The sequence below is a fragment of the Clupea harengus genome, chromosome 11 (genome assembly GCF_900700415.2).
Source record: "Clupea harengus chromosome 11, Ch_v2.0.2, whole genome shotgun sequence".
NCBI lineage: Eukaryota > Metazoa > Chordata > Actinopteri > Clupeiformes > Clupeidae > Clupea > Clupea harengus.
The window spans coordinates 21,363,029-21,378,028 of record NC_045162.1 but is presented as its reverse complement, the minus strand read 5'-3'; the positions used below and the strand labels follow the sequence as shown (position 1 = coordinate 21,378,028).

Here is a 15,000-nt window from a genome sequence, read left to right as displayed (position 1 = left end):
TAGCCATAGCTAGTTTCAGGCTACTGTCTCATTGCCTGAAAGCTACATTTTGTATCTCCTTAGTTTTTGGCCTTTTGCCCTGTTCCTGATCTTTTGTGTTTTGGAGTTTCCATTGTGGAGGTATCTTGTGTTTTTGGATTTCAACCTTTTGAAAATAAAAGAAACTAAATTCGAAACGACATCTCTCACTTGGGTCCTCTCTGACACACTTGGCTGAAACGCTGGTTCCCAAATCCAGCGACTCGGGTCCCATCCCCGAGCGAGCCTGACAGGAAGGTTGACAAATAGAGGCAGTTATGGAAATGGGTACATATACGTATATATATTGTATATTGTACACTACTATGCTGTAAGTAGCTTTATATAAAAGCATCTGCAAAATGGATGTAGGTGAATACACATGGACTCCCTTAAGTGAAACAGTAATGTGAAGACCAGTGAACAGCGATAGAAGAATGAAGGAGAGAAACATGCCTGCCTGCCTCTGTTAGCGCCCGCTGGGTGCTGTCATGCCACCATGCCACCCTGACGTCCCTTCCTATGATGGGCGCCTTGACAGCTCAACTCCCTGTTCCTGCAGCTTAACTGGTGGTGCAACATGCTGACAACACCACCATCATGGCTTCGACAGCGAGAGGAACACACATACCGATATAAATGAATATCATTGCTCTTGAAGTCAATTTGGATAATAGCGTCTGAGTACTTTAATAAAATGTAGCACAGCACTGTCTCAGAAACAACTGGAATATCTTAAAGGGAAAGTATTTAGCAAACACTTTTATCCAAACAGATGTACAGAGACAACTTGCAACAGTTAGGGATTGAGACCAGGTTGCCCGCGTGCAAGGCAGCAATGCTAACCACTGTTCTACCACATCCCATGCCTTGTATTACACCTAAATGCACAAAACCATGAATTCTGCTTTTCAAGTACACGGAAATAAGTGTGTGTTGTTTCTGAAGCTCAACTGGTAGAGCAAGACACTGACAACACCAATATCATGTGTCTGATAGCCAGGGCACACACACACATACTGATGAATATGTACAGTACATATCTGTACTTTACTGCAAGTGGTTTTGGACATATGAATAAATGTAAATGTATCCGTACAGCATTATCTGTTAGGTTTGACTGGATCTCATCTTACATTGAAACACACTAAAGAGGGAGCTCTGGCCATCCACAGTTGGCTCAGATTACAATCCGTATGACATGAATTCAATAGCTGTTTTTTTAATAATAATACTTCCCTGTGGTTCTCCACACTAAAGGGTAAAACTGTTTCTCTTCTGGGGAAAGAGGTGGAGGTGGTGGAGAACTACATATACCTGGGCGTTCACTTCCATGTAACCCTGATGCTGTATTCAGGAAGGGACAGAGCAGATTCTACTTCTCGAGGAGGCTTGGGTCCTCTAATGCATGCAGCAAGACACTGCACATCTTTTACCAGTCTGGTATGGCAAGAGCGATTTTCTTTGCAGCTATCTGTTGGGGGCAACATCATCAGAGCCAGAGACTGAACAAATTGATAAAGAAGGCTGGCCCTATGTTGGGGACTTCTCTGGAGCCCCTAGAGTTGGTTGTGGAGTGAAGGATGTTGCACCAACTGCTCAACATATTGGACAACACTGAATATCCCCTTTTGGTCTAGTACGACTACTACTGATCAGACAACAGAGAACATTCAGCCAGAGGATCTTTCAGCTCTATGGTGATAAGAAATGCTACAGGAAGTTATTCCTGCTTCCCGGAAATCACACTTTATAATGACTCATCTGTGCAGTGAGAGGACACTCTTTCTCTGACTGGCAATCTACAGTGCACAGTGTCCAATGCAAGCCTATTACAGTAACAGCTATATATTGTCTTAAAGTTAAACGTTATTTTATATTGGTATCAGTGTTATTGCCTGAGGTGGACTGGTGTGTGATACTGGTTGAATTGAGATTGTTGTTAGTGTAACTGTGGTGAGTGTTAAGCACCAGTTCCTTTGCAGACTTTATGCCAGCACACTTCTGAGGATGGGATGCAACAGCACTGAGTCTCTCTGTAGCCTTCTGCTCATCCTTCATGTTGACAGGGTGTTGCTCTCTGCAACATAACAGCCAGCTTCATGAAAGGAATGAAATTATTCTTTACAGAAACCCTTATAATATAAGTATAATCTTACAAATTATACTTATACTAAAAGACGGCAATTAGAATGCTATCAAGGTTTTTCAGTGTCCGACGTGCAGTTGGTGGTGTTTGAGAAGTTTTTGAATGCTTTTAAAATAGGTAGCTCGCTAGTTTCACACCAAAACTCCACAATGCTGCTTCAAGTCCAAGTTCCTTTATGTCAACTAGGACTAGGCAGGATAGGAGAAGATAGGAGCTGACTCTGGGATAGGTCTGGTCCTGATTCTGTGTGGATTCACCTCAACACAACACCCATTCAGCCGGCTGCGTTTGGGGTCACAAGTGGGGTCACAAGACCAACACCTATTCTGGCGGCTGCTTTTGGGGTCACAGGATCAACAACTATTCTGTCAGCTGCTTTTGGGGTTGCCATCTTTCCTGTCCACAGAAAGGACAAAAGCAGCCCATAAAAATATTGGAACTATAATCAATTCCGCGCACACTTAAGGCGTAATATAATTGCTCTCCAGTCATCTTCCTCAGTTAAGTGTCCACATGAAGGCCTACTCATATGCACTGTACAGTAACAGAAGTCTACTCATGCTGCTGAGCTGCCTGTGACCTAGCCTTCTGCTATCATTCTGAAGCGTTCAGAGGTACAGGCTGTCTTAATTGGAGGAACAAATACATGATTGCATTCTGCCTGGACTCTGTCACTAATAAATCGATTTGTCTTGAAATGTTTACCCACCATGTGGAAGAGGGAAAAGAAAATCAATTCACACCTTATGCATATGAACTAAACGGTCCATAATAATTGATCCGTGGTTCATGATTGCCAAAAAAAAAAAGGTTTTCTCTGCCCTCAGGTAATACAAATTGGAACAATCCCATCCAGTTAATCAACGTGCCCTGACCCTGGCCAGGGCAGCAGTGAAGGCAGCCGATTGCCTTGGCCTTTCCCAGCCGCAAGTGGCGTGACGGCAAATCCAGCCAGTTCATTATGGACCTGAGGGCTAATGCGAAACGCGCTCCTGGGCCTCCTCAGGTGATTGTCCCGCAGGTGAGGGCGAATAGACCAGCGGCAAGGGAGAGTGTGTTTGAGAGAGTACAATCAGGTAAACAAACAATACAGAAGAGGTGTGGGGGGGGGGGGGGGGCAATTTAGAACGCAGAGGGGGGATCGATCGCATGCTACGATCAGCAGGTGGTTGTATTTATGCAGAAGATTGCCACAAATTGAGACAGGGCTGAATTTCAGCCACACAGCTGCAGTCAGCATTGGGTATCGATCAGCGTCTGCCATTTGAAGGCACTTCAGTTCAGCAGAATGTGAGCAACACGAGAGCACCCAGGGATTGGGGTGTACCGCAAGGTGTGTGTTTCTTACTGGAAATACAAGCCCTGACCTAACATATCTTACTTTTCCATATATACCGTATGTGTGTGTGTGTGTGTGTGTGTGTGTGTGTGTGTGTGTGTGTGTGTGTGTGTGTGTGTGTGTGTGTGTGTGTGTGTGTGTGCCTCCCACAGGCCATCTACATGTCCACATGTATACATCAGCCTTTCAATGTAACCTTTGTTTTACATCACAGACTACTGAGTGTCAATGAATTTGAATACCAAAGGTAGTTGCTCATACAGAGTGTTGTATAGCGTTACGTTTGAAGAGATGAATGTGTTAACAAATGGGATCCATCAGGTAGGGAAGGTTGTCCACTGCATCTTAAAACCACAATATTTGTCACTGTCATGTCTGTGATATGGAAAACAACCAAGGGTCCAGCTGCTGCATTCTAAACAGGAGGAGGAGGGTGGGGGTGAGACTCTTAAGACATAATCTTGTTATTGTTTATTCTCCATCATCATTATCTTTCCTTGGCTCGCGCTGACAGCTGGGCCATGCCACTCCCCTCCGCGCCGGGCCTCTTTGCCGCACGCTCTGTCACCGGTGCCCAATTACTGGGCACTTTGGGCTGCGGAGAGACAAGGAAGAGCGGCGGCCATTACCTCCACTGCCAACAACACGACGCAACACAAGAGCAATTACCCAGAATTCAGTGCTGCGTGGCACAGCTGCTCTAATCTGCGAGGGTATCGTCCACAAGGAGAAACACAATAAGCTTTTCTCTCCGCGAATGTGGGCCATTATTGTCTGATTAGTGAATGTGTTATAATGCCGGTGAGCAGCAGCACTTCTGCGTACCCAGCATGGAGAAGCCACTTGAAAGCTTTAGTGGTGCCTGTAGACTTGTGATATCAATTACGGATAATATACTCTTCACTAATGTCGCCAACTGACCCTTTCACATATCCATTTTAGATGCTCAGTGCTCGCTAGATCATAGTGAATGGATTTAAGATGAAAGTAATTCATGTACAGATCAATAAATAAATGAATGAAGGAATGAATGAGGAAAGTGTGTGTGTGTGTGTGTGTGTGTGTGTGTGTGTGTGTGTGTGTGTGTGTGTGTGTGTGTGTGTGTGTGTGTGTGTGTGTGTGTGTGTGTGTGTGTGTATGTGTGTTTGAGAAGGAGATATATAGAGAGATAGAGAGGGAGAGAAAGATAAATAAGTTGTGTGATATGAGCAAAAAAGCTCCTCTTTACCTGAATGCTCAGGTGTGACTGACCTCTCTCACCATCCGACACTGTGATGAGAGGCGAAGCGACACCTGGGGAACACACACACTCATGTCACTGGCATGACTGAACTCACATCAACGTCATTGGTGATGAGATTAATGTTAGTAACATAATCCTGCAGCCCAACTGCCTCTGTGCCACCGGATCAACTACAACATGGGTACACTTCCCTGGGACAACATATGGGTGCCCTCCAAAGGGGGTTATTTTAAGGTGCTCTCTACAGGAAATCAATAAATAAAATAAAACATGAATAGTCATTAAGAATGTTCTTATTAACAAGCTGTCCAGATATATACAAATAATTAATTTCACCGGTGTGAAAATGTTCTGTAAAACTGTAAAACAATAGCCATCTTTTTCAACAATAGTATCTTTACTTCTTTTAGCTATGTCCCATATGAGAAAGTCTGATCTTACCCACAATCCTGCTGACTTCAGCAACAGCCACACACTCCCCCTGCCAGGCCCTGGAGAAATCAGAGGAAAGACAGGTTCACACACTCCAGCCTGACACACACACACACAAACACACACACACACACACACACACACACATACACACACACACACACGCAGGCTACATACTGAATTACAGTATAGTTCCTAGAACTGTTTTCTACTGTTGCTTAGAGGGCTGTGAAATCCTCAATCATGACCACACTCTGTTCAGAATAACGCGCATTCAGAATCATGGCAGGGTGGATGTGTTTCTGTTTACAGAGATCTGTCTTCACTATTTTTGTGCTCTTCTCAACAGGAGATGTGAGGCTGCCATCTTGTGGTGTATGATGTGTACTGGAAATTAACTCAGACCCACCCCCATCAAGATTGATGTTGTATGGCCGATTATAAATGATGTTCTGTGTTCAGATGTTTTTCTGTGCTCAGATACTGTAAAACAGGGTGGAACCCTGAGCCGATTCTAGAGCCACTGCTGTGTTTACTCTGGGGGATTTAAGCCTTGGGCTCTGTAAAGCGCCTTTAGATAATGCTCATTGTTAATGCTGCTTCCTTCCTACTCAGCAAACTAAGTAGAGTAATGAATTAGCTGAGCTGTTCATAGGTTAAAGTAGAGTTCTGAATGGCTTTTGGGGGTCCATCTAATTCATTACAGTTTTCAAACCTTCATAATATTAATAACTTTGCTAATATTTGACTTAGGAAACAAAGAGCTGTTTTGCTTTGCTGTGTTGGTGGGGGTGGTGGTGGTGCTCGACCTACGCCTTGATCAGCTCCTTGAGGCTGGAGAGCTGCTCCCTGTGGGCCCTGGCATCAGTCTGGGCCTCCCCCAGCTCTCTCTGGAGCTGCCTGACCTTCTCCTCCAGCCCCCTCACTGTTTCATCTCTCTGCCTGCGGCTGCTGACACTCTCCCTATAGTCCATCCCCTCCGACTCTACTGAGGTATATGGCTATTGAGAACACGTATAAGCCAAAAAGGAGCAAAGGGTGGAGGAGGAGAGCGATATATACAGTATAGAGAGAGAGGGGGAGAGAGAGAGAGAGAGTGAGAGAGACAGAGAGAGAGAGAGAGGGAAAGGGAAAAAGAAAGGGGTATTTTAAAGGGTAAATCACTTACCCACTACACTTCCCACCTCATCTCTGTCACATTGTCAATGACGAAGCAGTGACGGGGGCGTGCACAGGACTCTGAGGCAGACGTGGTGACATGGGTAGAGAGCGCCTCCCTCTGGTGGGTAAATGCAAACCTCCCAGGAGATGCTCCTTTGAATACAGAGGGGAGTGAGCAATAATCTCAGGTACTTTCTATCTCTGACATGGGAAACTGGGTCATGAGTTCAAACTCAGCTCCTCTCTGAACAAGCGCTTTTAAACTAATTTGTGGAAGCGTAACAAATGGGATCTACATACTAAAAGCCGGTTTCATTGGACTCCCAGTTGACACAGCAGGAAAATTAATCCTTTCATTTAATAGCAGGCCTAACAGTAGGCCTACAGTCTACAAATAATGTGTATTAGGGTAAAACATGTAATGATTTTCTTTGAAACTATTGCCTTCTCTGTTTATGTACATCAGTAAGATGGGATAGCTAAATTTGGACAGACCACCGACAACAGGTCCATATTACAGGCAAAGACTTAGCTCTAGTTATCAAATTATCTGGCAATGAGGCTACTGATCTTCTGACTTCTTACAGTAACTGAACGTTTTCCTCAGTGCTGTTCAACATACAGATTACATGTATAACTTCTTTATTTATGTGTTGTTATGCAACACTCCAAACAAACACTTTTCCCCTAAGCCAAATCTTCCGCAGGGGCTACATATCATTCCCCTGACATCTCATTAAAACGGAACCCTGTGAGTTTTCAAATACAAAACTATCCCCACAATCATTCTGCTTTTCTTATAACTTGGCACATCTCAATACCTCTCCGAGACGCAACTCTTCCACCGAATTCGACTTCTTCTTTTTCAAACCTATAGTAGGCTGTTATCTAAAAGCGGGCGGGAGCCAGGGTGGGACCAGCCTGGTTAATAAGAAATCTCCCTGTAGCCTCCTTACCGCGATGCGACATGAGAATTGATCCGTTACTATAGAAACCCTTCAAAATAACAGGAAGGTTCCCATGATACCCCACGCGCCCATCACAGGTGGCGCAACAAGTATGTGTGTGTGGGTGTGTGCGTATGTGTGTCTGTGTTTGTGTGTGTGTGTGTGTGTGGGTGTGTGTGTGTGTGTGTGTGTGTTAGTTGTGTGAGGTTTTCCTTTTCTAATAGGTATACGTTCACACACACGCACACAAAGTTTGTCTCACCTGCAGTCACCTGTACCTGCGGACCACAGCCTATGTGGACAGAAAACCCGGAGTAGGCTACATAGCTGCGTCCTCTTACTGCTGTCTTCCTAGCATTTTATCAGGTGTAACATGAGCGCAGAGGGCCAATAACACGCGCCCCCTTTCTCTCTCTCTCTCTCTCTCTCTCTCTCTCAGCGAGGACGTTCCCTCAGATAGATATGGCTTACCTATGAAAAGTACCTGTGCCAAATAGTAGAACCTGTATGTTCCTGTCTCTGCTCAATTTGTGTGCTTCACTCGGTATTTGCTTCACAATGAACGCAGAGAGGCCACATTTTTTGTCGCAGCCCGTAGTAAAGAACATTTTTGTCTATCGAAATGGAGATCCGTATTACGAAGCTCGGCGTTTGGTGATAAACGAGAAGAGGGTGTCCAACTTTGAGACGTTTCTGCGAGAGGTGACGGGTGGGGTGAAACCTCCTTTCGGAGCGGTGAGGAACATTTATACACCTAGAGAAGGGCATCGGGTGGCTTCTATGGAGCACCTCCAGAGCGGGGAGCAGTATGTGGCGGCTGGCCGAGAGAAGTTCAAGAAACTGGAGTAAGTGACAACCGTGTTATCATGTAGCAGTAGATGGAAACTGTTCGTCTTATTTTGGCTCTCGTTAGTTCAATTCATGCCAACTCTTTTGTCATTGCGTGAAAGCCTTGTCCACAGAGAGCATTCATAGACGAAGACAAATAGACAAGAAGACAAATAGTCGATCTGTTTTCATGCCTCATTATAAGTTTAAGGTTTGAGATAATACCTGTGTGTATTGGGGGCAATTGTTTGAAATGACAAAATGACAGGTCATTTGTGTTGACAGTTACTTTCAGATTGGAGCCAGAAAGAAAAGAATGCAGCAGAGCAATGGTCTGGTGAGTTACCCTTTCAGCCTGTGAAGAGCTTCACAGAATTACTTGTCTCCCTCTCTATCCACAAATGTAAGACTAGTGTCATGTCTTAACATTGTTCTAGCAGAGGTAGGGGGACTGTGCCAGAAACAGTGGAACGCTTCTCTGTCATTACCATGCACTTTGCTACCTGCCAGTAGTTTGCTAAAAGCCACAGGTTGGGCTTGATGAATCTCTGCTTTCTACAAGTGTTGTGTGTAGTATGTGTGTGCGTGTGTGTGTGTGTGTGTGTGTGTGTATGTGTGTGTGTGTGTGTGTGTGTGTGTGTGTGTGTGTTTGTCTATTTGTATTTTGGTGCAGCATCACTAAGGTTGTGATTGGTGCATTTGTTATATCCCATAGAAAAAAAAAAAAAACGTTTTCTATTCAAGAGATACCAATTTCAGTTGGCCTAAAGTCCGAATGAACCCATCATGCGTGAGTAGCAGTGGTATTTTAGCAATATGATGATATCATGCGCAATGGTTATCATACGCAATTTGCATCACATGTCTTGCTAAATCCATACCATTAGGTCATACTAGGGTCAACCAGGAGCTGTTGCAACAAACTGATACGTTCCCACATCGCTGCAATACTACACCTCTTCCTACATATCAGCTAATGGATAATGCTTAGGTAATACAAAGATGACAATGCCTGCCTTATGAACTGGTTATGCTTTCTTTACTCTGAACATAGAGTAGTGAGCAGTGTACTTGTGTGATTAATAAATGAAAGCTCAATAATTACACTGGCATACAGGGATCAGATAGCCCCACAGTGAGGAGAAGCAGGCATGCGAGGCGTACGGCTTAATGACTCATAGCGTCAATCGTCTGGGGGAAATCACTTTGTCTGTGACTCGCTGGTCCGGCATTACTCATTCATGAATTATTATCTGCCGTCCTCAGTGCGTACTCTCATGGAGTGAGTGCTGTCAAGACCACATTAAACTTCAGACTAGAGTGGGCCCCTGTGATGCGTAGACTGCTGGTTTGTGTCCATACTGCTCAAACCACACACACACACACACACACACACGTGTGGGCACGTACTAAGGTTGTCATGATAATCTATAAATAAGCGTCATCATGATACATAATACTCATAATTAGCATGATAATCTTTTTTTCATTATCATTTTTATCAGGTTATCGATATTAAAATGTATGCGGATCACATTTCGTTCTCAAGTAGGAGTACAGAGCACATACAGTATGACTGACCATTCTATTTGATATATGAAGGTTAAAATCACTATCACTAGGTATATGACTATCATTAGATGATGAAAAACAGAAAATCGTTGGTGTATATTTTTCCTGTTGTTTTATAGTATTACTAGGCATTCCAGAACACACATTTATTGTATGCATTGTGCTCTGATCTTAGATAGCTACTGTTCAGTGTAATCTATTCTCAAATTAAGTTGACATGGAAATGTACTTTCTTACTCTAAGCTTATTTTGTTTTTCTTCAGTTCTGTTTTTTTTTTAATCTTTTGATAATCTTGTCAACACTCCTTATTCACACTAATCTTATTTATTTAAGAAAGAAAGTGTATTTAAGTCCTTTGCAATGAGTGTTGGCTGAAACCTCAATATAATGTTTCCTGATGTTTTAATCAACTCAGAAACATTTAAAAACTTGAACTTGTATTTGAAACATGGTTATCTTCAGCCTTCATTATTACATCAACTATAATTAGCATGTTATTGGGATAATCTTTCCCAGTGTTACCATGATAAAAATATCTGTCATGGCTCTCACACACACACACACACACACACACACACACACACACACACACACACACACACACACACACACACACACACACACACACACACACACACACACACACACTCATGCGTAGACCTCCACACCTCTAGTCCCATTATATGACAATGGCCACCGTGAATGTCTGGCCTTATAAGCCTTATATGACTTATAAAATACGTCAGATGATTCATAAACTCACTATCTCTCTTATCCTTTCTTTTTGTTCAGGTTAGATTGTTTAAGGCAGAGGTTGCCAGGGCATTTGACAAAGGGTCACCATCACAATCAAGCAAACTTGAAGAACCTTCAAACACACACACACACACACACACACACACACACACACACACACACACTGACCCTGATTATTTTAATGAGGTAGGCCCTTCAGGATGTCATTATGGCTCTTCTAGGCTCCACCTAAAAGGCTGTATAATTAGCCTTAGGTCCTCCGTCACCAACACACCAACAGGCACAGGGATGCTGTCTCTAGGCAACACAGGTCACCTCAGCAGGACAGTTGAACTGAGAACCGAGCAATATAACTGATGTTAGTGCCATAGAACTAAGATCGGGGCAGTTTCTAAGAAATCGTTGGAGTAGGACTAGCACTGGAGTAGGACAAGACTATTTTTTTGCTCTATACGCTCAAGTTCACAGCATGCAGAAGAGAGCAGGCGGGTAGGTTGGTTATCCTGCAGTCAGCCTGGTGATATGTATGTTACTTTTTCTCTCTTGTAGGCCAAGCCAGTGCCTCAGAGTCGCATCATCGTGTCTGCACGCTTCCTGAAGCCCATCAAAGAGCCGTGTGCCATTTTGTAAGTCTAAAAAACATGAGGCTTGTTTTTGCCCTGGGTAGGTCTGTCTGGTGTGTGTGTGTGTGTGTGTGTGTGTGTGTGCGTGTGTGTGTGTGTGTGTGTGTGCATGTGTGTGCGTGCATGCGTGCGTGCATGCGTGCGTGCGTGCGTGCGTGTGTGTGTGTGTCTGTGTGTGTGTGTGTGTGTCTGTGTGTGTGTGTGCGTGCACTAACTCTTCTACCAACTGTATTGGTTTAGTGTGATAGCGAATGGAGACCTGCTCAACCCTGCTCTGAGGCTGCTGATCCCGCACAGGATTGTGGGCCAGTATGAGCGGATCCTGGAGATGATCAGTGAGAAAATTGGCCTGAAGATTATTGGGGGCGTCCGCAGGTAAACACACACCTCTCTGGGGAGGCAGTAGGGTTACAGGTACAAGTTGTAGTTCTAGTGATGGGGGGGGGGGGGGGGGGGGGGGGTAAAAACAATCCTGGTGGGGGTGTTCACTGGTAAACCCCAGGAGTTAGATACCTAAGCAGGTCTGCAGGAGGCAAAGGGGTCAGGATGTGCCCTCCAATGATTGCTGTATGACCTTCTCTCCTGACAAATGTTTTGGAATCTAATCTCGAACACAACCTTTGTCTCTGGAGATACTGACGTGTTTTTGCGGCACCATGGCACATGTGTTTGAGATAGCTCTGTGTTCCACGGATCCTGTTAAGGGGGAGGAGTGGTGCAGCTAACATGAGACCAGGTGTCAAGGCTGAGCAGTCAGAGCATATTACTCATCAGCAGTAGTTGTCTTCACTGTTAATGACATTTTAAGTGCTGAGCGCAGGCATTGGGGTGCACATGGCAGGTTTTAGGTGTTAGGCAAAGCATTCTAATAGGATTAACTTCACTTTGTGTATGTGTGTGGGCATGAGAGAGAGAGAGAGAGAGACAGAGATAGTGTGTTTGAAATGTACAGTGAGGGTAAGTATGTATGTGAGTGAGAGGAATGCAGTGTGTGTGTGTGTGTCTGTGTGTGTGTTTGGGTAGGTGTGAGGTGTAAGTATGTGTGTGAGTTAGTGTGAGTGTCTGTGAGAGAAAGAGAGAGAGAGAGAGAGAGAGAGAAACTTTGGAACATCTAGACTCTAGAGGTATTCAATCACTTTAGCCTCTAAAGTGTGTGTTAAAATACTTCTTATAAATGTGATGCTTGGCCAGCCTGTATACACTGAATGGGAGCCAGATCACCGAAGGAAAGCAGCTGGAAGCTGGTCAGCTCTACATCGCTGTTGGCCGGGACAAGTTCAAGAAGCTTCCGTACAATGACCTTCTTTTCATGAAACCCACAGGGATTAGGAGGGTCTTTGGGTAAGTGTGCTTCTCGGGGCATTTAAGAGATATGCAGAGACACACACGTGAACCAAAGTAGACACACACACACACACACACACACACACACACACACAGGAACACACGCACACACACAAACACACACACAATAGTGAAAGGGCAGAGTGAAGTTTAGCCAAGTTGAATGACTCACCGGATCGTGTACGAGTTCAACTGAGCGGCAAATTAATTATTAATTGTAGAATTATTAATGTTAAATTTCTTTTTAATTTCAGATCAAAAGCAGCTTCACTGCCCCCCATATCGAGATACAGAAAATCGAATGGGAGTGTAAGTACAGTGGCCTCCTCTCTCTGCACTGAGATCCATCTTCTTCATATACACAACAGCTGGCTTAACATATCCTCTTTCAAACGGATACCATTTCAGACTACTTCATATTTTCATTGCTGGCACTGCATAAAAATATCAAATGGCAAACAGTGACTGTTATTTGACCACGAAGGCATGGGCGGTTATGGAGATTGATGCAAATTCAACACAGAAGTATATGATGAATGTGAAGTGGCTATATCCATATCACATGGAAATAGTGATCGTTATTTTAGCACACATACACAATTACCGTGGTTTGTCAGGTTAGACACACAATAAAGGAGCATCTCTCTAAGCAACATCTTAGTCTTGTTCTTTATGTTCTAGAGGTTATACCTGCGCGGGGTTGTCAAATCTGTGAGAACTAAAATGTCATCAGTTATCACCTGTTGAGAGTAGTTAGACATTTTACCGTTTTGTTAATATAATAATCTATCATACTGTCATGAACTAGTTAACCTTAATCTTATGTACTTGGGATTGACTTCATGAGTATGCCTTACCCTAACATAGTTGCTGTTTAGCTGTGAGTACGTTTGTACGTTTGTGTGTGCGTGTGCGTGTGTGTGTGTGCGTATGTGTGTTGACCCTGTCCCCCTCCCCTTAGGTGAGCGGCCAGGTGAGCATGTCGGTAGTGACCTGCAGTGAGCCGTCTGAGGGCAAGTCGCCAGTCCCGCCCCAGGGCCCCCGTGAGCGCCTGTCCTCCATCGTCAAGCAGATATCCCAGAGCCAGCTCATCAACCTCCGCAAGAAGATAAGCGGCCTCAGCATGAGCCTCAGCGCCCAGGACAACGGTGAGACGGATAGCCCCCGCAGCCAGTAGCCAGGGAGGGGACCCACTTCCGGTGTGTTCCTTTCACCAAAGGCATAGCCATGGCAACACAAATCAGTCAGACATTTTGGTTTTGAATCAGCTATGCAAATCTCATTCTCTAATGGCATACATAGGATTTAGATAGAAGCTGACTCTACGTCAGCTCAAGCCCAGAACAGGCCTAGGACAGGGCCGGAAAAGGGCCAGGCAAGGGCAGGGCTGTGTAGGTCTACAAGGCCACACTTACAGAATTCAATCCTACTGTCTTCTGAGCAATATTACATTCATTTGAGAAAAATAGATTGACATTGTTGTCTACGGCACATTAGAGAGAGAAAGAGAGATAGAGAGGGAAAGAGAGGGAGAGAGAGAGACATTAAAAAGAGCAACACACACACACATACACACACACACACACAGAAAGATTGTTGTCTATGACAGAGACAGAGAAGGAGAGAGAAAGTTGCATGCAGGGTTTGGGATTAACTTATTATATATTAAAAGTAATTGTGATCGGTTACAGTTACTGAGAAAAAATATGTAACGAAATTACGGGGTCCACGAATATATTATTTTCTGTAAAAAGCTTTAAAGCTTATTCATAGTATAACAGCCATTCTGCTACTTAGTATATTTTTGTCGTCTCCATTCATTTGGCAGTATGCACTTAATGCCTCTTGTCTGCCAAGCAATATCGAATCAAATGTAATCACATGTAATAAGTTACATTACTTTGAAGAAGTAATTTAAATAGTTACATTACTTATTGCATTTTTAACAGGGAAACTAGTCATATTTAACCTATTACATTTCAAACGTAACCTTCCCCACCCTGGTTGCATGTTCTGTGACATGGTTTCCCATGCTTTTTTAAGGCCCAAAATGAATACTGTACCAGTTGAACCAAGTCAAGTACTCCACAGTTCTGGGGGCCCATTGTATATTTGCAGTACATTGCTGCAACTAGAATTATTGCAACTGACCAGATAAAACACACTCAAAGTAAAACGAATCACACTGAAGCAACCACAACAAAATAACCCAAAATCCAAGTCTGTGGCTGATCTGGCAATGATTGCCCTATATCTAGATTCAAACAGGAAAACAATTGGAAAAGCACTACTTCCATTTAGGGTTTCTTAAATCACCAAGTTCACCCGAATTTGGTGAATGAAAGAACCTAAATTGAACTACGTTTAGTGTGCAGTACTTTTTCCTAATTTCTTTCCATTTGGAATGTTGCCGTAAGTACCAGCACCTCACAAAGACACCCCATAAAGACTAGTGTGCGTTTGCCGTAAGTAACCAGAGCAAAGCATAACATATGACGCAGGTACACTGTCGCCTCTTTCGTTGCCCTGACCTGGACCTGATCTGGAGCTGATCTGGCTCTGATTTGGCTCTGATCCGGCTCTGATT

The 15,000-nt window shown here is 43.9% G+C and overlaps 2 protein-coding genes across 2 annotated transcripts in view; one reads left to right on the top strand and one right to left on the bottom strand.

Annotated features, from left to right (window-relative positions):
• LOC116222518 overlaps positions 1 to 6,155 on the bottom strand; it is a 9,936-nt gene extending 3,781 nt beyond the window's left edge. Inside the window, exons 1-3 of the mRNA XM_031576926.2 lie at positions 5,995 to 6,155; positions 5,191 to 5,240; positions 4,735 to 4,799 (exon numbers count right to left, since the gene is read on the bottom strand). Coding sequence (XP_031432786.1) covers positions 4,735 to 4,799; positions 5,191 to 5,240; positions 5,995 to 6,155 — 276 coding nt within the window. The remainder of the gene's footprint in view (positions 1 to 4,734; positions 4,800 to 5,190; positions 5,241 to 5,994) is intronic.
• A 1,636-nt stretch (positions 6,156 to 7,791) lies between these two features.
• Positions 7,792 to 15,000, top strand: part of LOC105905484 (doublecortin domain-containing protein 2) — an 18,303-nt gene continuing 11,094 nt past the window's right edge. The window contains exons 1-7 of the mRNA XM_031576925.2: positions 7,792 to 8,134; positions 8,403 to 8,454; positions 10,996 to 11,072; positions 11,310 to 11,444; positions 12,261 to 12,410; positions 12,668 to 12,722; positions 13,375 to 13,561. Of these exons, the coding sequence (XP_031432785.2) occupies positions 7,797 to 8,134; positions 8,403 to 8,454; positions 10,996 to 11,072; positions 11,310 to 11,444; positions 12,261 to 12,410; positions 12,668 to 12,722; positions 13,375 to 13,561 (994 nt within the window). The 5' untranslated portion in view covers positions 7,792 to 7,796. The remainder of the gene's footprint in view (positions 8,135 to 8,402; positions 8,455 to 10,995; positions 11,073 to 11,309; positions 11,445 to 12,260; positions 12,411 to 12,667; positions 12,723 to 13,374; positions 13,562 to 15,000) is intronic.